Source organism: Abramis brama (genome assembly GCF_963993115.1).
Source record: "Abramis brama genome assembly, chromosome: 1".
Taxonomy (NCBI): domain Eukaryota; kingdom Metazoa; phylum Chordata; class Actinopteri; order Cypriniformes; family Leuciscidae; genus Abramis; species Abramis brama.
In genome coordinates, this window is record NC_139963.1 from 50,634,987 (window position 1) to 50,654,883 (window position 19,897).

At 39.8% G+C, this 19,897-nt stretch overlaps 2 protein-coding genes across 2 annotated transcripts; both read left to right on the forward strand.

Annotated features, from left to right (window-relative positions):
* The first annotated feature begins 212 nt into the window (after window positions 1-212).
* LOC311066594 (uncharacterized protein) lies at window positions 213-11,383 on the forward strand. Its single transcript, XM_084087857.1, has 4 exons — window positions 213-435; window positions 3,544-3,809; window positions 4,997-5,828; window positions 11,204-11,383. The coding sequence occupies exons 2-4, from the start codon at window positions 3,752-3,754 to the stop codon at window positions 11,208-11,210; spliced, it is 897 nt and encodes a 298-aa protein (XP_083943983.1). The 5' UTR covers window positions 213-435; window positions 3,544-3,751; the 3' UTR covers window positions 11,211-11,383.
* Window positions 11,384-16,755: 5,372 nt separating this feature from the next.
* On the forward strand, window positions 16,756-19,748 carry LOC311086902 (uncharacterized protein). Its single transcript, XM_084120093.1, has 2 exons — window positions 16,756-17,003; window positions 18,388-19,748. The coding sequence occupies exons 1-2, from the start codon at window positions 16,946-16,948 to the stop codon at window positions 19,563-19,565; spliced, it is 1,236 nt and encodes a 411-aa protein (XP_083976219.1). The 5' UTR covers window positions 16,756-16,945; the 3' UTR covers window positions 19,566-19,748.
* The last annotated feature ends 149 nt before the right edge of the window (window positions 19,749-19,897 follow it).

Consider the following 19,897-nt stretch of genomic DNA (forward strand, 5'->3'; position numbering starts at 1 on the left):
GTAAAAATGCACACGTATTCTCATGAGATCACGTTGATTCAGAGTTGGTGTCATCTAGCCTGGTTAAAACCAGACCCTTCTCAGTTGAAACTGAGTGTAGGGTCTGGAGAAGCTATGTAGACAAATCATTTCCAAAGGGGCGTCACCAACCGACGTAGCTCAGCTTGATTGACAGGTGATCTGACCAATCATACTTCGCCATCCGCCATTTTGTCCGACAAAGCAGTCAGGAGAGAGTAGATTAACAGGATTTGAACTTGAAAAACGGAGTGTACTGACGCCTTTCCGTGGTTAAAACAACATTCCTTCTTATGTTTGTTCATGTTTATTTGAGGCTATAAATTAACTAGAAGGAAGAGATGATCGGTTCACAAGAACAGCTTTAACTGATGCTCTACAGCGATTTGTCACGGCACATTAAAGAGCAACAAAACGGTATTTATTGTTCAAATTTCTTTTAAAAAATTACCAAATTTGAAAGCTGAGACTTTGTTTAATATGTTTAATATCAAACGTAACCGAAAAGTAGCCTGCTCTGTCCTGTCTGCCAGCGTGTTGTCAGTCTCCTCTCTGCTCCGCAATGTATTTTTCACTGCGTGAGAACTCCTTCAGCGTCGCTGCGCTGTCGTCATCATGTAAATCCCTCCCCAAACGTTTGTGATTGGTGCCGCGATTTCGCCGGCACAGAAATGAGTTTGAATGGGCTCTTCTCCAGACTATCCTGAAGAGAGAATTAAAATTCGCCGGAAGTAGTCTGGGTTTTCCCAGGCTAGGTGTCATCTGAAGTCCTGTCAAGAGTTGGTCTCTTCACAGGTGTTGGGCATCTCAAGTCTTCATAAGACTTGACTGGACTGACATACTCTCTAGTTACCCCAGGATGGGCATCCCGAGATAAAACAGAGAAGCAAAAGGAATATAACTAGCTAAGCTGCTGTTCGCAACATTAAGCAAAGATAATCAACTAATTGTCATTGAAGATTGTCTGTCTCTGCACATAAAAACTGTTAGGTGTTAGAGATCTAATTACCTTCATACAATGAATGTAGTTATCATAAAATCAAACCATGTTTCAGTTCATAGTTATGTGGATGTAGTGGTTGAAGAGATGAGTGGCATTAGTGTTTGTTTGTTGTAGTATTGGGTTTTTTATCCATGTCATATTGAGAGAAATAACAGCATCATCTTTCAGTAGAGCAGTTTTATAGGCTTTTATCATATATCCTGACTCAATGTGTTTTTAACAGCAAACTCAGAATAAAGTGAGATGATCTGCTGATGATCCTGAATGGCTTGTTGAATGAGTGTTGATAGTCTGAGGCTCGTCAATATTAACAGATCTGCTGAAAACACTCTTTATTTCATGACAATAGTTCCTGTTTTCACCTCATTTATTATGCTGATGCCTTCAGATCTCCTGTAAATGGCCACTGAAAGCTCATTTCTACAGAGCCCCTAAAGGGAGATGGTGGAAAATATTTGGGATGGGAGGGAAAAAAGTACATTTACATTTATTCATTTAGGAGACGATTTTATCTAAAGCGACTTACAAATTAGAACAATATAAGCAGTTAAACTAACAGTAGGACAATAATATGCTATGACCCATCTCAGTTTAATCTACGCAGTTTAACGCAGTAGCCTACATGTTAATTTTTTTTTATTTAAAAAAAACAAACTTTTTTTTAAAATAGAACAGAATAGAATAGAACAAAAAGTTAGTATTACTGGATCAAGTGTTGTCGAAAAAGAAGCGTCTTCAGCCGTTTCTTGAAAGTGGCTATGGACTCAGCCGCTCTGGTTGAGTTAGGCAGATCATTCCACCAGCAGGGAACAGTCATGGTAAAGGTCAGAGAAAGAGATTTTGTGCCTCTTTGAGATGATGCACCACAAGACGTCATTCACTTGCAGAACGCAAGTTCCTGGATGGCTAATAAGTCCGAAGAAATGAGTTTAAGTAAAAGGGAGCAGAGCCAGTGGTTGTTCTGTAGGCAAACGTCAGTGACTTGAATTTGATGCGAGCGGGAACTGGCAACCAGTGCAATTTTGTGAAGAGAGGAGTGACACATGCTCTCTTTGGCTCATTTAAAGACCACTCTAGCTGCGGCGTTCTGGATCAGTTGCAGAGGTTTGACTGTGCAAGGCCAGCTGATTAGATGAATGGTGAAGTTGTGGTGAAGTGTTGGGTTGGCCGGGACCACAAGCAGCTCTGTCTTTGTAAGGTTTAGTTTGAAATGTGTGTCAGGCAGGCTGAGATGCGATCGGCTACTGTCGGATCGTCAGGCTGGAATGAGAGGTAGAGTTGTGTGTCATCAGTGTAGCAGTGATAGGAAAAGCCATGTTTTTGAATCACAGATCCTAGTGATGTCATATAGATGGAGAAGAGAAACGGTCCCAGCACTGAGCCCTGAGGCACTCCAGTAGCACTCCAGTAGCTAGATGTTGGGTCTTAGACACCACACCCCTCCATAAAACCCTAAAGTACATACCTTAGAGGTAAGACTTGAACTATTGGGAGTGCGGTTCCCTCGCAAAACATCTAATTTCCCTCTCAAAACTTTTACGGTCCTTCGCAAAGAAATCTGCGTTCCCTCGCAAAACCTATTGTGAGCTCGGACAAACACGTCCTGTTTAATGTCCCGCTGGCAGTGTTTCAGAGATCCGTACGTTAACAATGCGGTTCATGGAGTTCAGTAAAGTTGTCAATATATTCACAGATCTGAACTTCCTGGATCAATAACTCTTGAGCTAAACTTTGTTCAAACACAAATGCCAGCTATTTCCAAATTATCTTTATGAGCAGGCAGTGGAGAGACACGTCCTGAGGGAAAGTCTGCAAAGTGCAAAACCCAAAAAAGTGTTACTACAAAAAGTAATTAACTTTAAACACTGTAGTGTGACCAAATTCAGTTTACACATCAATTATGTCCTACTAGTCATACTACAACACGACAACAATATGCTTTGCATATTATGTATTATACTATGACTATGTCTTTGTAACACACCAAATTCAGTTTACACATCACTGCTCTAATGCTGGTTATAAAACACCTACAGCTGCCTATTTCAGGCTGGGATGGAAATGCTCAAACTTTGAGGTGTAGGCTACACTGTATGTTTGAGACTGGACTCTGGATTTGCTTGACTAATTTTATACTTTTATTTTTTGGATACCCTACGATAACCTTTTATCATATATCCTGACACTATTTCTAACAGCAAAAACTCATAATAAAGTCAGTTGATGATCCCTAATGGCTTGTTGAATGAGTGTTGATAGTCTGAGGCTCATCAATTTTAACAGATCTGCTGAAAACATTTTTTATTTCATGATCATTATGCTGATGTCTTCAGATCTCCTGTAAATTGACACTTAAAGCTCATTTCATTGGTGTCAACAGACTTAGGGTATTTGTTGCTTACTAGCCTGTTTATGCTTTCTACTGTTTTTCTTACTATTATATTTGGAAGAATTTAAATTATAATATTCTGATATCTATGAGCAAAAAAAAAAAAAAAAACTTTGTTATTTATATATTTTAGATTTTGGCAGATCAGCTACTCCCACAGCAGTCACATCATCAGTGAAGCCCCTCCCACAGCAATCACATCATCAGTAAAGCCCCTCCCACTGTAATTCTCCAATAAATGCTGGAATATTCCCATCAATCTACAAGTGAAGACGAGCACAGAGCGTCAGAAAGAGCTGAAATCTGTAAAGACTGAGTTTATTAAAGAGGACAGTGAGAACATGAGTGATCCAGAACCCTGCAGAATGAAACACACTGAAGATCCTGAAGAACAAAGAGGTTGGTGTTTATTCTTCATTTACTCACGATGCTGAAGAACATTCATGTTAGAAACATTCAAGCACTTCATCAGTTTTAGACAAACAATTCAACTGTGAAATGGTTCCTAAAGTTTCTGTTTTGCTTTTTTTTTTAAACATGATTGTTAAAGGGAAGGTTTCATATTTGTTGTTAACAACAGGTCAAACTAAATTTAAATGCTATTTCATATTTATTTTATATATGCTTTACAATTTGTAACAATTTTACCTGAATTTTGACCTGAATTTTGTGTGTATTTTTACAAACATGTATAACAAACAATAATCATTCCAAAATGTACAAATTTACAATCTACTCCGCTTTACTGCAAACATTTGTGCTCTGAAATTCACTTGATCTTGTGTTTCTTGTGTCCCACAAGCATGTGAAGTCACTGGAAGGAGAAGTTTAGTGTGAACGGCCCATAATAATTAAAGTCCACATGAAATCAAAATTGGCCATATTTACTTTGTTTGCCTAATTTGATCGTTTTGTGGTGAACAATTCATCCATGCAAGTCAATCCACACAAAAAAAAATTTTGGCTTCGTAATCTTTAATCAAAATCTGAAAATGCCCCTCCCCTCTGCATTGGAGGACCTTCCCTGATGACGTATGTTTGACGGCTTGGTTTGGGCAACGCTTAACCACTCCCCTCAAACCGTTAATGTTAGTCTGCTATGAGCGAGAGATGGAGAGGAGGAGCGCTAGAGTAAAACCCTGCCCTCTGTTCAATATTCCTTTTCACTGGGAAATACGTCACAACACTGGAGAAAAGTCGTTCGCAACTTCCGGTTCACGCGGACTTTAACACCTTTTAGTAGTTTTTAACATAATTATGTATCAATCTAAAAGTTAGTGTCAAAATACGGTAGTATTGTATATTTTTATGTTTATATCATGTTAGATAATTGTGTCATTGATCAAACATATTTAATAGTTCACTACAGAAACATGGGATTTGTGCCTAAAATAACTGGAAGATCAGAGTACCTTATTAATGGAAAGATTCAGGGATGTTTAATTAATTTATAAAAAGTCTTAAATTATTATATTTTTTAGCAGTTGTCTGTTAAATCTGGGATAATTTTTATCTCCACTCACTCCATATTTCTCTCTTTGAATTATTTTGATTATTTAGAAAATTTTATTTTTCTTTCATTTCAGAGCTAATGGAAGAGAATGAGGAGAGTGAAGAACTGAGTGAAGTGGAGGAGGAACATCATGTCAAATCTGGAGAAAAACATTTGAGTCGCTCAAAGACTAAAAAGACATTTTTAAAGAAAAGAAGAGCCAAGAAATCTTTCACCTGCACTCTGTGTGGAAAGAGTTTCACACGCAATCATCATCTTGAGCGTCACATGAGAGTTCACACTGGAGAGAAGCCGTTCACATGTGATCAGTGTGGAAAGTTATTCGGCCGATCAACACACCTTGAAAGTCACATGAGAATTCATACAGGAGAGAAGCCATATGTATGCAATCAATGTGGGAATAGTTTCGGTCAATCAGTAAACCTTAAAAGTCACATGAGGATCCACACTGGAGAGAAGCCGTTCACATGTGATCAGTGTGGCAAAGCATTTCCCCGGGCATCACACCTGAAGGCACACCTGACAGTTCATATGAAGGAGAAGCCACATTCATGTTCTGTGTGTGGAAAGTGTTTTTCACAGCTGGAATATTTACACAGACATCAGAAAACTCATACTGGTGTGAGAGAGTACATGTGCTTTGAGTGTGAGAAGACTTTTATGACAGCGAAATGTTTAAAACTGCACGAGAGGATTCACACTGGAGAAAAACCTTACAAGTGTTCACACTGTGACAAGAGATTCAGTCAGTCATCACATCTGAAATCACATGAGAGGATCCACAGCAGAGAGAAGCCGCACACGTGTGATCAGTGTGGAAAGAGTTTCTCTTTTAAAAGTCAGCTGAAGATACACATGAAGATCCATGCAGTGGAGAAACCACATCACCACAGTCTGAGATCACGGTAAGAAGTTCATCTTTATGTGCTGAGAAACAAAAGCTGCTTTTCCACCTTCAGAAAAGGTTCCAATTGTGTTTCCACTTGAGCCTGGTACGGCACGGCACAATTTCAAACCATTCGTTCACTTTGAGATTCGTTCACTTTCAGTTCGTTCACCAAAATGATTCGTTCATTGATTTGTTCAGTATACATATTACATAAATACGCCCACAGGTGGTGAAAAATAGTGTCTTATGTCTTAAGTCAACAAACGTATTTACTTGTAACAAAAAAATTATTTGGCTTTATTAAAATGTTTCTAATTTACTCATTAAATTAATAAAATAAGTCAAAATAAGTGGTTCAGATGACCAAAGTACGAAGGTTTTCTTGCATAATTAACAATGTAATTGTTTTGGTCAGACATTTACACATTCATAAATCTGGGATTATGTTTAACGTTGAGTTATGTTCCATGTTAAGTATGAATAAACAATCGTATGTGCACAGTACCTATACCTGCGCTTTGCATCTACGGATTGCTGAATGAGATTGACTCACATGCTAAATGACGACCTACCCGGTACTCTCAATCATTTCATTCACAAACAAAATGTACCAACGAGATCTCTCTCTCGCTCAGACTCTAAACAGATCAATCTCATTCAGTGATGGGCGTTGTGGTGGCAAACAATTTTCTATTACTTAATAAGAGACAAACATGTAACAATTGTCTTTAAAGATTATTTATTCCCTACCATTTGTCTCCCAATCCGAAAACGTGTTGCAATTGCCATCTGGAAACTGGCCACGGGTGGTGAATACAGGACAATCAGCCATCTTTTTGGAGTAGGCCTCAGCACTGTTTAATTGTGTTCAGGAATTCTGCAACACAGTCATCTTCCCGTCCACCGGAGATTTCCTGATGCTGACAAGTTGTTAGAAATGGCCACTTTCTTTAATAATCGTTGGAGAGTTCCAGTGTGTCGGTGCAATTGATCGCAGTCACATTCCAGTATTGCACCAGAGGACTATCCACAAGACTATTTCTATGTCGGAAAGGCTGGCATTATATTGTTCTGCAAGCAGTTGTGGATGGCAAACGTCTTTTCTGGGATGTTTGTGTTGGCTATCCAGGGAGTGTGCATGACGCCAGAGTGCTACGACAGTCACATGTGTGGGAGGTCCTAAGTGACGGAGAATTAGTAGGGCAAAACAAAGTGACCATCTCTGGCTGTGATGTTGGACATTTCCTGATAGGTGATCCAGCGCATGAAGCCCTTTTCAGACACTGGCAGACTGACCCCTGAACAACACACCTACATATACAGGCTGAGCAATCGCTTGTGGAGATATCTTTTGGGAGATTAAAAGGACGATGGAGGTGCCTCCTAAAAAGAAATGACTGCAAGCTGGAGCTGAGCAAGAGGATGGCACTGACCCGGTGTGTGCTCCATAACATTTGTGAGGAAAATGGTGATAATTTCACTGAAGAGCACCCAGACAGGACTGTAAACATTGAGCCTCCTGTTCAGACATTACCTGAGCATGCTAACGCAGAAGGGGCTGACATCAGAGCTGCATTAATGATGCGTTTAATGTCGGGAACGAGTGATTATTTGAATACACCAATGCCATATTTTTGTAACACTGTCGTTTGTGTTTTGAGGACATCTGAACTGTCATACATTTATTATATTCTCCTCCATTGAATAAACCCTTGTATCTCTAAAACTATGCATTCTGTGAATAATTTCATTAGAGCATGTCATGTGAGCTTTAGAGAAGGCTGATAACATGCTAATGAAATATTGTATTGCCCTGTAAACCCCTGTTTGACTAATGTCTGGCCAGGAGCTCAATTCTTGCTTTATGGTCCTCAATCGATGACCCTTTCACACTGCTGCCAACATGAGACATTCTTTTATAAATATTCTTTTGTTTGAATTCAGCCATTATAGCCTTTATTCAGGCATTATGGCTTGGCCATCAACTCCAGGCCCACTATTCACCTATTATCAGAAGTCTTTAAGACTTCTGATAGAAAAGACTTCTTTATAGAAAAGTCTTTATAGAAAAGACTCCCCCCCCCCATTCTTTATTCATATGAAAATACCTAAAAATCTTATGAAAATCACACACAAACCGTATACGATTTTTGCCTGTTAAGGGGATAAAACTTTGCTAAATGTAAAGTGAAATAAATGTAAATGAAAATAAAATTGTAAATAGTTAATTTAGCAGCTTGGGTTCTCCCAAGGTTTATTTCTCAATTCTGTCACCTGATGGAGTTTTGGTTCCTTGCCACTGTTGCCTTGGCTTTTGGCTTGCTTAGTTGGGGACATTTAATATTCAACGGTATTATTGATCTGCCTAATTAGGGTGGACAATGATGCAATTTTCTTCTAGAAACAAACTTTGTTGTATTATTTTCATTTTATCAATGTGAAGCTGCTTTGATACAATCTGTATTGTAAAAAAGTGCTATATAAATAAAGGTGACTTGACTTGACTTGATTTATTTGCAATAATTTTTGTGCTTGAGCCTCCATTACAGCCACCATGCGCCCCGTGAGTCCAAGCAGAGATTGTGTGTCCGCTCTCATGTCCCGCCGCAAGGCATCATCCATTTCTTTGCTGGAACCTCTCATCTGCCCTTTCCAAATACTGCACCAGCTCCGAAGTGCTGTCTCTCTTCCTTTTTCCTGTGTACAACAATAATAGCAGATGACAGATCATCAGTGTGTTGTCATAGCATTGTGAATAAGTGTTTTCTGCAGGGAATTACGCGTCTGCATCTGCTACATGATTCAATATTATTTGTGACCGGTATATATCATCATACTACATCACTATCACTTCATCTTTTGGTCATGTCCCATAATAGATCATCAACATTATATTGTATATAGCAAGTTAATGTCAGATTGACTTTACATTCTATTTTAAACTTCAGTTTTTTTCTAGACTTTTACTTTGTTTTAGGTAGTGTAATCAAATTTAATTGTTACATATCAAAGCATTTTGTATTGCGGTTAATTAATTTAAATGAAGAATCAATATGAACATTATTTCAGTACCTGATAGTAATATATACAGTATATACACACATCTCAATGTTTGCATAGTGTATGATGTGACCTTTTGCACACCAAGTCTTGCCCCGTTCTGAAGATGCGTCTCCAGAGCTGCTACACGACGGCGCGGGAGAGCTGCAGCCCAGCGGTGGCGGTAACTCAACGCTGTCATCACCGTCGTTGATGGCAGACAATTCTATAAACAAAAACACAAAGACAGTGTTTTTAACAAAGATTTTTGTCCACTACACTTTATACACTGTTCTGTGATAGCATACTGTATACAATGAAATCACAGATAATACAATCCTAGCTAGCAACATTGCAAACACTGATGTGAGAAATTAGTACCTCGCTGAACAGCTGAGAAACACAGGCTGGGAACAAGTAAAATAATGTAAAAACAGAACTTACCAGGATCAGTGCAACTTTGCTGCAGCGAATCATCCACCATTGACCCGAGCATTATTGTTGCCGAGTTCAGTGCCACGGTCACCTGGCATGCCGGTCTATCGCCGAGGACAGAGTCGAGAACGTCGAAATGTGGGTTCCGATGTGGGTGACCATTGCCGCTTCGACCGAGGTCCTATTTGTGGTCCCTATAATCCTTCTTTAGTTTTTTAAGTTTGTTGCTAATCTCTTCGATGCTCCTGTTGAACCCCGCTGCAGTCATCTCTCTCTCACTGAATTTGCTGCAAAACCGGTTTCGTCCGTGAAGCCCCGTCTAATTTACTCTGGATTTCTGCAGAGGACCAGAGTGCAAGAGAGCAGCTTGTTTCCTCCTCAGACCACTGTTGTTTTTGCTTAATCGCATCCATCGTTTTTAGCTGCTAATTCTAAAATGTCGGTCACAAGTTTCTGTTCGTCTTGTTGGTCAGGGTAGGCTACTTAAAGCTACTTAAAGATTTTTTTTTAATCATATTTACTGAAACCGAAACTATGCTCCGACAGAACAACATAAATCAGATGGTTTTGGAAAAAACTCGTGCTTCTACCTCCACCTAGAGGTCTTCAGTCCTGCTCCTGGAGGGCCACTGTCCTGCACAGTTTAGTTCCAACCCTAATCAAACACACCTGAATCAGCTCATCAAGCTCTTCCAAATCCTTGAGTATTCAAAGGCAGGTGTGCTGAAGCAGACTAAACTCTGCAGGACAGTGGCCCTCCAGGAGCAGGATTGAAGACCTCTGACCTAGAGCCTGTTACCGGTATTTGTTTGGCAAAAATCCACTGCTCCCGGTTCTTCTAGTCCAGTCAGCGCAGGGCTGTGTGAAATCTGCCTGTCAATCACAGTTCGCGCACACGACACAGATCCCCCCCACCCACCCACCTCACGCATGTGCTTACAATATCACATGCACAAGCTTGAAGTTTGCAGGAGTGTTGGATTGTACAAAGCATGATGGCGGAGAGAAAATCTACTAACAAGCTTCCAATTTCTCGGATAACAACCAGAGCTAGGAGGCTCTGTACAATCTCTGTACTATCTGTCTTAGCCCTAGTACTATCATGGGCTGAACAGGTGGCCTACTAGCTGACTACCTACCGACCTACAACCGATTTTGTAAATCTGCACCCGCCCGTACCCGCAGTGCTTAAAACCGCATCCAAACCGTTTACCATCAGCAGCACTTATTAACCCGACACGACCCTTAAAATAGAACCGCCACCCGACCCGCACCCGAAATAAAATCAGTTTAGCATATCACATTATAGACACAATTACAACAATGTTTATTGCCAGGTCATACAGAAGTTATTTGTGGCGAGCAGGACGAGGTCGAGGGCCGTGAGAGAACGGCGCGAGACCGGTGGCGTGATTGATGTGATCGGTCTCGTATCTCTCACGGAGGAGCGGAAGCTTAAAAGTAGGAGCGACGACAGTGAAGGACGAGAGAGGACAGGCCTGTGTTTGTGTTTTTGTTATTTGTGACAGCAGTCGTCCATGAGGGGTTGCTATCTTTTACTTTTCGTTTTTTGTTCTTTTTTTATTATTAAAATAATTGAACGTTCGCCGGTTCCTGCCTCCTTCTTCCCATAACATCTAACCTTGCTATATTATTACACGACCATTAACACAAGGACAACTTCAGCCGAAGTCCATCCATCTCGACGACTGCAGGCAGATCGCGCGCGGTTGTGATATAAGTGAGAGACTCCTGGGAGGGTGAAGGCACAAATAAACTGATATGGATTTTAAATTATTTTATAAACTTGAAATACAGGCATCCGCGGGTACCCGAACCCGTGCAGCACTCTGCTGTAACTGTAACCTGCGTGGGTGAAAATTTGAGTTTAACTTTCACCTGTCCCCCTCTGTCTAGGTGCTGAGAGCTGCCAGTGGGAGCAGTGCCCCTTGCGGTGGTGGGTCCCTTGGGGTGTGCTGTGGCTGCGTGTTCACCAAGTGTGGTCATTCCCTTGCTGTGAAATCCAAACACTTTGTGGAGCGAATTATTGTGTGAGTGTTTCTTGAGTTTAAAAATAAAAATCTACTTTTGTACTGGACCACTGTCTCTGGCTAATCCATCTACGAACTTGAGTGCCTTGCTAGAATAAAATCACTAATTTTGGGTGTAAATCCCATCGGGGCGTAGTCTGCTAATTGTCTGGGTTCAAGCCCTGTAAATTTGTATCCCACCTGCCACACACGGATGCATCAGGATTTTCTCTCCAACTATTCTGGATCGACTCTGAACGTAGTTTTAAAACTCACTCACACAGACACACACCACTTGAACCTTCCATAAAATAATCTTTCATGAAGGTCGGAAAGGTTGAAGCGAATTACAAGGACATTCACGGGCTTGATTGCACAGGATTTTGCACAGAAAAACGTAGCCACATATTTGTCACCAACAGATACCCTTAGTCTTGGAGCAGTGAAATGAGCTTTACGTGTCAATTTACAGGAGATCTGAAGACATCAGCATCAAAATGAGGTGAAAACAGGAACTATTGACGTGAAATGGGTAGAACTATATTTACTGCCCTAGTACAACAGTTATCAGTTTAGAAGTAGGCTATACATGTGAATTAAACGAGAGACAATGGCCTTCATCACCACAGTAATGCTGTGAATCAGATGCGAGGGAATATCATCATTATGCAGATTGAGGACTGTGTCTCTTATACCTCTAACACACATCTGTGCCATTTGCTACACACACACACTTATTCCCACTACATACTACTGATCTAGTGTACTTATAAACTGAACAGAATTGTGCTGAACTTAATATTAAAGTATTTAATGTAAAATCTAGATACTGAAACATATGTTAAAGAACAACAATAACTCAATAACTCGCAAAAACTTAATGCTCATTCTCCCTCAACTGTTTTGTTTTATCCTATTATTGGTTCAAAATAGCACAAGCCTCCAAGACTTACACAATAAAGAGTATTTTCAGCAGCTATTAAATGGATGGTTGATTAGCTTTTTTCGAAGGCTTGATCGTGTTTATGGGGTGCAGTCTAACATGTGTTCATGCTTCATAAAAAAAAAAAAAAAAAAAAAAAAAAAAATCTGCACCGTTGTGTCTCTCCTCCTAAAACGGTCTGATGTATTACTGGTTATAAGAAGCCTCTCCCTCAGAAATCCACAACGGGCTCTGATTGGTCAGCTTGGCCCAGTGTGTTGTGATTGGCTAACCGCCTAGTTCACGCTGTCCGGAAACGTCACGTCCGTTACCAGTTGCATGTGCGATCCACACACGCAAAGCAATCCACAAATGCACACGAGAGATCCACACACGCAAAGCAATCCACAAATGCACACCAGAGATTCTCTCTCACACACACACAGCGATCCACGAATGCACGCAAGAATGACCGGCCTTCGAGCTGAATCTCCCAAAGGGCTGGATTCATTTCGTTTTCTGACTTGGCGAGACTGAAGTCTAAACATTTTTCACTAAATATCATATACATACATGCAAATGTAGAGTAAAACCAGACTCCTTTTTTATTCTTCAAAGTGAAATCAGAATAGGCTATATAACCTATTAAAATACCATTCAGATAACAGGAAAGCTTTAAAGTATTTATGTAACTGTTGGCAAACTACAAAGCTGTACGTTTTCTTTTGTTTATATTATTGTAGTTCTGAATGTACTTTGTGTAATGTAATAACCCCTCCCCTCACACACTTATGGAAATTAATATATTTTCAGCAATTACCTGTATGTTTTGCTTTCCTTATTTTTAAAGAAAGGATGAATGCTTCAACATAATTTAACCAACAAAGTCAAATATTTCTTTCAACAGAATCCACAAGTATTACCCTCAAGTAAACAATTCTCATGCAAACCACAGAGCTGCCAACTCTCATGCATTCACCGTGAGACACACGCAATTGACACTTTCCACACGCTCTCACGCCACACATCCATTTTCTCACACACAGAAAAATCGCGAAGCAAAGAGGACACGGAGACCGACAGACTAGACAGAGCAGGTTACTTATGATATAAAAAAAATCTCAGCTCTCAGTTTCTGTCACTTTTATTACGAAATGCAAACAATACAGTTTTGCTGCTTGTAAATGTGACGCGACAGATCCCTAGCGGCACGTGAACAGATCATCTCTAACTAATAGTAAATAAACACGAATTAACACTTTTGAAAGATACAGTAGGCTACAACTTACCGAAATGTATATTCCTCATACATCGACAAATCAAACAAACAAAGGGGTCAATAAAACAGCTGTAGAACAATGTCACATAACATTTACCTCAGGAAACATTTGATAAAACAACAATGTCAGTTTTTTTTATACAAAAGTACAAAAGAAAGTGCAACAGTAACTCATACTATAAATGTCCATAAATATTTCAATTTGATCTGTTACTTTTGAGACATGTAAAAAGCCCTGCCCCAACACGACAAAACATTTAAATTAGATTCAATGATGTTTTTTATAATAATAAAGTTATACTAACTTTACAACTACATAATCATACATATGTGTACATAATGTACATGTGGTATAATCACACTTTATGTAAAAATGCACACGTATTCTCTTGAGATCACGTTGATTCAGAGTTGGCGTCATCTTAAGTCCTGTCAAGAGTTGGTCTCTTCACAGGTGTTGGGCATCTCAAGTCTTCATAAGAGGCTGGATCCAGACTGGAGCTGACGTACTCTCTAGTTACCTCATGATGGGCACCCCGAGATAAAACAGAGAAGCAAAAGGAATATAACTAGCTAAGCTGCTGTTCACAACATTAAGCAAAGATAATCATCTAATTGTCATTGAAGATTGTCAGTCTCTGCACATAAAAACTGTTACGTGTTAGAGATCTAATTACCTTAATACAATGAATGTAGTTATCATAAAATCAAACCATGTTTCAGTTCATAGTTATGCAGCTGTAGTGGTTGAAGATGAGTGACATTAGTGTTTGTTTGTTGTAGTATTGGTGTTTTATCCATGTCATATTGAGAGAAATATCAGCATCATCTTTCAATTGAGCAGTTTTATAGGCTTTTGTCATATATCCAGACTCAAATAATGTGTTTCTAACAGCAAACACTCAGAATAAAGTGAGATGATCTGCTGATGATCCTGAATGGCTTGTTGAATGAGTGTTGATAGTCTGAGGCTCATCAATATTAACAGATCTGCTGAAAACACTCTTTATTTCATGACAATAGTTCCTGTTTTCACCTCATTTATTATGCTGATGTCTTCAGATCTCCTGTAAATGGCCACTGAAAGCTCATTTCTACAGAGCCCCTAAAGGGAGATGGTGGAAAATATTTGGGATGGGAGGGAAAAAAGTACATTTACATTTATTCATTTAGGAGACGCTTTTATCTAAAGCGACTTACAAATGAGAACAGTAGAAGCAGTTAAACTAACAGTAGGATAACGATATGCTATGACCCATCTCAGTTTAATTTAACGCAGTACATGCTCATTTTTTTTTAAATAGAACAGAATAGAATAGAAGAGAAAGTTAGTATTACTGGATCAAGTGCTGTCGAAAAAGAAGTGTCTTCAGCCGTTTCTTTAAAGTGGCTATGGACTCAGCAGCTCTGGTTGAGTTAGGCAGATCATTCCACCAGCAGGGAACAGTCATGGTAAAGGTCCGAGAAAGAGATTTTGTGCCTCTTTGAGATGGCACCACAAGACGTCGTTCACTTGCAGAACGCAAGTTCCTGGATGGCTAATAAGTCCGAAGAAATGAGTTTAAGTAAAAGGGAGCAGAGCCAGTGGTTGTTCTGTTGGCAAACGTCAGTGACTTGAATTTGATGCGAGCGGGAACTGGCAACCAGTGCAATTTTGTGAAGATAGGAGTACCACATGCTCTCTTTGGCTCATTTAAAGACCACTCTAGCTGCTGCATTCTGGATCAGATGCAGAGGTTTGACTGTGCAAGCTGGAAGGCCAGCTGATTAGTCTAGCTGAATGGTGAAGTTGTGGTGAAGTGTTGGGTTGGCCGGGACCACGAGTAGCTCTGTCTTTGCAAGGTTTAGTTGAAGGTTATGGTCCTTCATCCAGCCAGAAATGTCTGTCAGGCAGGCTGAGATACGATCGACTACTGTCGGATCGTCAGGCTGGAATGAGAGGTAGAGTTGTGTGTCACCGTACCAGTGATAGGAAAAGCCATGTTTAGTGATGCCATGTAGATGGAGAAGAGAAGGGGTCCAAGCACTGAGCCCTGAGGCACTCCAGTAGCTCAATGTTGGGTCTTAGACACCATGCCTCTCCACGATACCCTAAAGGACCTACCTTAGAGGTAAGACTTGAACTATTGGGAGTGCGGTTCCCTCGCAAAACATCTGCGCTCCCTCTCAAAACTTTTACGGTCCTTCGCAAAGAAATCTGCGTTCCCTCGCAAAACCTACTGTGAGCTCGGACAAACACGTCCTGTTTAATGTCCCGCTGGCAGTGTTTCAGAGATCCGTACGTTAACAATGCCCGGTTCATGGAGTTCAGTAAAGTTGGCAATATATTCACAGATCTGAACATCCTGGATCAATAACTCTTGAGCTAAACTTTGTTCAAACACAAATGCCAGCTATTTCCAAATTATCTCTATTAGCAGGCAGTGGAGAGACACGTCCTGAGGGAAAGTCTGCAAAGTGCAAAACCCAAAAAAGTGTTACTACAAAAAAGTAAGGCAAGGCAGCTTTATTTATTTATATATAGCACGTTTAATTAACTTCAGTTAAGTAGTTAACTTCAATGTTAAACACTGTAGTGTGACCAAATTCAGTTTACACATCAATTATGTCCTACTAGTCATACTACAACACGACAACAATATGCTTTGCATATTATGTATTATACTATGACTATTATACTATGACTATGTCTTTGTAACACACCAAATTCAGTTTACACATCACTGCTCTAATGCTGGTCATACAACACCTACGGCTGCCTATTTCATGCTGGGATGGAAATGCTGAAAACTTTGAGGTGTAGGCTACACTGTATGTTTGAGACTGGACTCTGGATTTGCTTGACTAATTTTATACTTTTATTTTTTGGATACCCTACGATAACCTTTTATCATATATCCTGACACTATTTCTAACAGCAAAAACTCATAATAAAGTCAGTTGATGATCCCTAATGGCTTGTTGAATGAGTGTTGATAGTCTGAGGCTCATCAATTTTAACAGATCTGCTGAAAACACTTTTTATTTCATGATCATTATGCTGATGTCTTCAGATCTCCTGTAAATTGACACTTAAAGCTCATTTCATTGGTGTCAACAGACTTAGGGTATTTGTTGCTTACTAGCCTGTTTATGCTTTCTACTGTTTTTCTTACTATTATATTTGGAAGAATTTAAATTATAATATTCTGATATCTATGAGCAAAAAACAAACAAAAGATTTTGGCAGATCAGCTCCTCCCACAGCAGTCACATCATCAATGAAGCCCCTCCCACAGCAATCACATCATCAGTGAAGCTCCTCCCACTGTAATTCTCCAATAAATGCTGGAATATTCCCATCAGTCTACAAGTGAAGACGAGCAGCAAAGCATCAGGAAGAGCTGAAATCTGTAAAGACTGAGTTTATTAAAGAGGACAGTGAGAACATGAGTGATCCAGAACCCTGCAGAATGAAACACACTGAAGATCCTGAAGAACAAAGAGGTTAGTGTTTCTACTTCATTCAATTATGATGCTGAAGAACACATTCAAGCACTTCATCACATTTAGATTGACAGTTACACTATGAAATAGGTATTGGATTTTAAACAAATGTTCAGTAAAGAGAGAGAACGGAGAGAGACGTCTTGTGGTGCATCAAGAAGAGAACGGCCTATAATAATTAACACCTTTTAGTAGTTTCAGGGCCAGCGCTAGCTATTTGGCCCTAAGCACAAAACTTATCTAAGCGGTCTAATTTGGCAAAATCACACCACGTTCAGTTGCAGGGTTTTTCTAAAGTTCACCTTACCAAGAGGCAGATAGACATTGTATTGAAGCAAAGAAATTAAAATAGGGAACGTTCTGCACTAATAGCCTATGCACACATCTGTAACGTAATAGCCTACCTAGGGGGAAAATTTGCTTTATTTGTCATTCAAATATGACGATGAGGACCCCAACGATTGGCCTTCCTTTCCTTCTCAAACAAACTAACTGCATCTTTAACAGTCCTCAAGTTTCAAAATTTCCCGGGGAAGAAACCCCCGGACCCCCGTTAAAGTAAAAGACTCAACATGTAGGGCTAAAGCCCCGGGTCTTTTGCACTACTAGCGACGCCCCTGGACATGCATACACGCAAGGGCTACAAAACGGACATTTTTATTTAAAACATTCTTACATGCAAGCGACACGCGAGCATCATCCCGCTGTCTTTTCTTTTTTCCGCCCCTAACTCTTGGTGCTTTTCGACGCCATGTCTGAGGTCGGTGTCTGCCAAATTTGACATTGATTGAGGCATAATCGAACAGACCACTGGGAGGTGGGGAAGGGGGCACCAGTGGGAGACTGGCACAGGAGATTCACCTTTTTCTCGACTAATTTGGTCTAGGCCTATATTAATGTTGTATTGCTTTTGTATATTAACATGCTTTAGACATATTTTATTTGTTATTTATACTAGTAGCCTCTATTGTGATGATTTTTCACGACCCAGATTTTTTGGTGCCCCCCCCAAGCACTTTAATAGTTTTTAACATAATTATGTATCAATCTAAAAGTTAGTGTCAAAATACGGTAGTATTGTGTATTTTAATGTTCATATCATGTTAGATAATTGTGTCATTGATCAAACATATTTAATAGTTCTCACTACAGAAACATGGGATTTGTGCCTATAATGTTAAAAAAATAATAACTGGAAGATCAGAGTACCTCATTCATGGAAAGATTCAGGGATGTTTAATTAATTTATAAAAAGTCTTAAATTATTATAATATTTTTTAGCAGTTGTCTGTTAAATCTGGGATAATTTTTATCTCCACTCACTCCATATTTCTCTTTGAATTATTTTGATTATTTAGAAAATGTTATTTTTGTTTCATGTCAGACCTGATGGAAGTGAAGGAGGAGAGTGAAGAACTGAGTGAAGTGAAGGAGGAGAGTGAAGAACTGAGTGAAGTGAAGGAGGAGAGTGAAGAACTGAGTGAAGTGAAGGAGGAGAGTGAAGAACTGAGTGAAGTGGAGGAGGAACATCATGTCAAACCTGGAGAAAAACCTTTGAGTCGCTCAAAGACTAAAAAGACATTTTTAAAAAAAAGAAGAGCCAAGAAATCTTTCACTTGCACTCAGTGTGGAAAGAGTTTCACATGCAAACAAAGTCTTGAGATTCACATGAGAATCCACACCGGAGAGAAGCCGTTCACATGTGATCAGTGTGGAAAGAGTTTCACATGCAAACATCATCTTGAGTGTCACATGAGAGTTCACACTGGAGAGAAGCCGTTCACATGTGATCAGTGTGGAAAGTTATTCGGCCGATCAACATACCTTGAAAGTCACATGAGAATTCATACAGGAGAGAAGCCATATGTATGCAATCAATGTGGGAATAGTTTCGGTCAATCAGGACACCTTAAAAGTCACATGATGATCCACACTGGAGAGAAGCCATTCTCATGTGATCAATGCGGGAAAACATTTCTTCAGGCATCAGACCTGAAGGCACACCTGACAGTTCATACGAAGGAGAAGCCACATTCATGTTCTGTGTGTGGAAAGTGTTTTTCACACCGGCAATCTTTACATGCACATCAGAAAATACATACTGGTGTGAGAGAGTACATGTGCTTTGAGTGTGAGAAGACTTTTATGACAGCGAAATGTTTAAAACTGCACCAGAGGATTCACACTGGAGAAAAACCTTACAAGTGTTCACACTGTGACAAGAGATTCAGTGATTCATCATACCTGAAATCACATGAGAGGATCCACACTGGAGAAAAACCTTACAAGTGTTCACACTGTGACAAGAGATTCAGTCAGTCACAACATCTGAAATCACATGAGAGGATCCACACTGGAGAAAAACCTTACAAGTGTTCACACTGTGACAAGAGATTCAGTCAGTCATCACATCTGAAAACACATGAGAAGATCCACAGCAGAGAGAAGCCGCACACGTGTGATCAGTGTGGAAAGAGTTTCTCTTTTAAAAATCAGCTGAAGATACACATGAAGATCCATGCAGTGCAGAAACCACATGACCACAGTCTGAGATCACAGTAAGAAGTTCTTCTTTATGTGCTGAGAAACAAAAGCTGCTTTTCCACCTTCGGGAAAGGTTCCAGTTGTGTTTCCACTTGAGCCTGGTACGGCACGGCACAATTACAAACCGTTCTCGGCCCTGAACTCTCAGCACACTTGGCTAACCGTGCCGAACCGTGACGGAAGAATGTGTGTACTAGTGCTGGAAATTCTTTCTAATTCTAATGATTCTTTCCAGAGATTCATTCACTTTCAGTTGATTTGTTCAACTGATTTGTTCAGTGACAATTTCTTCATATTACATAAATACGCCCGCAGGTGGTGAAAAAATAGTGTCTAATGTCTTAAGTCAA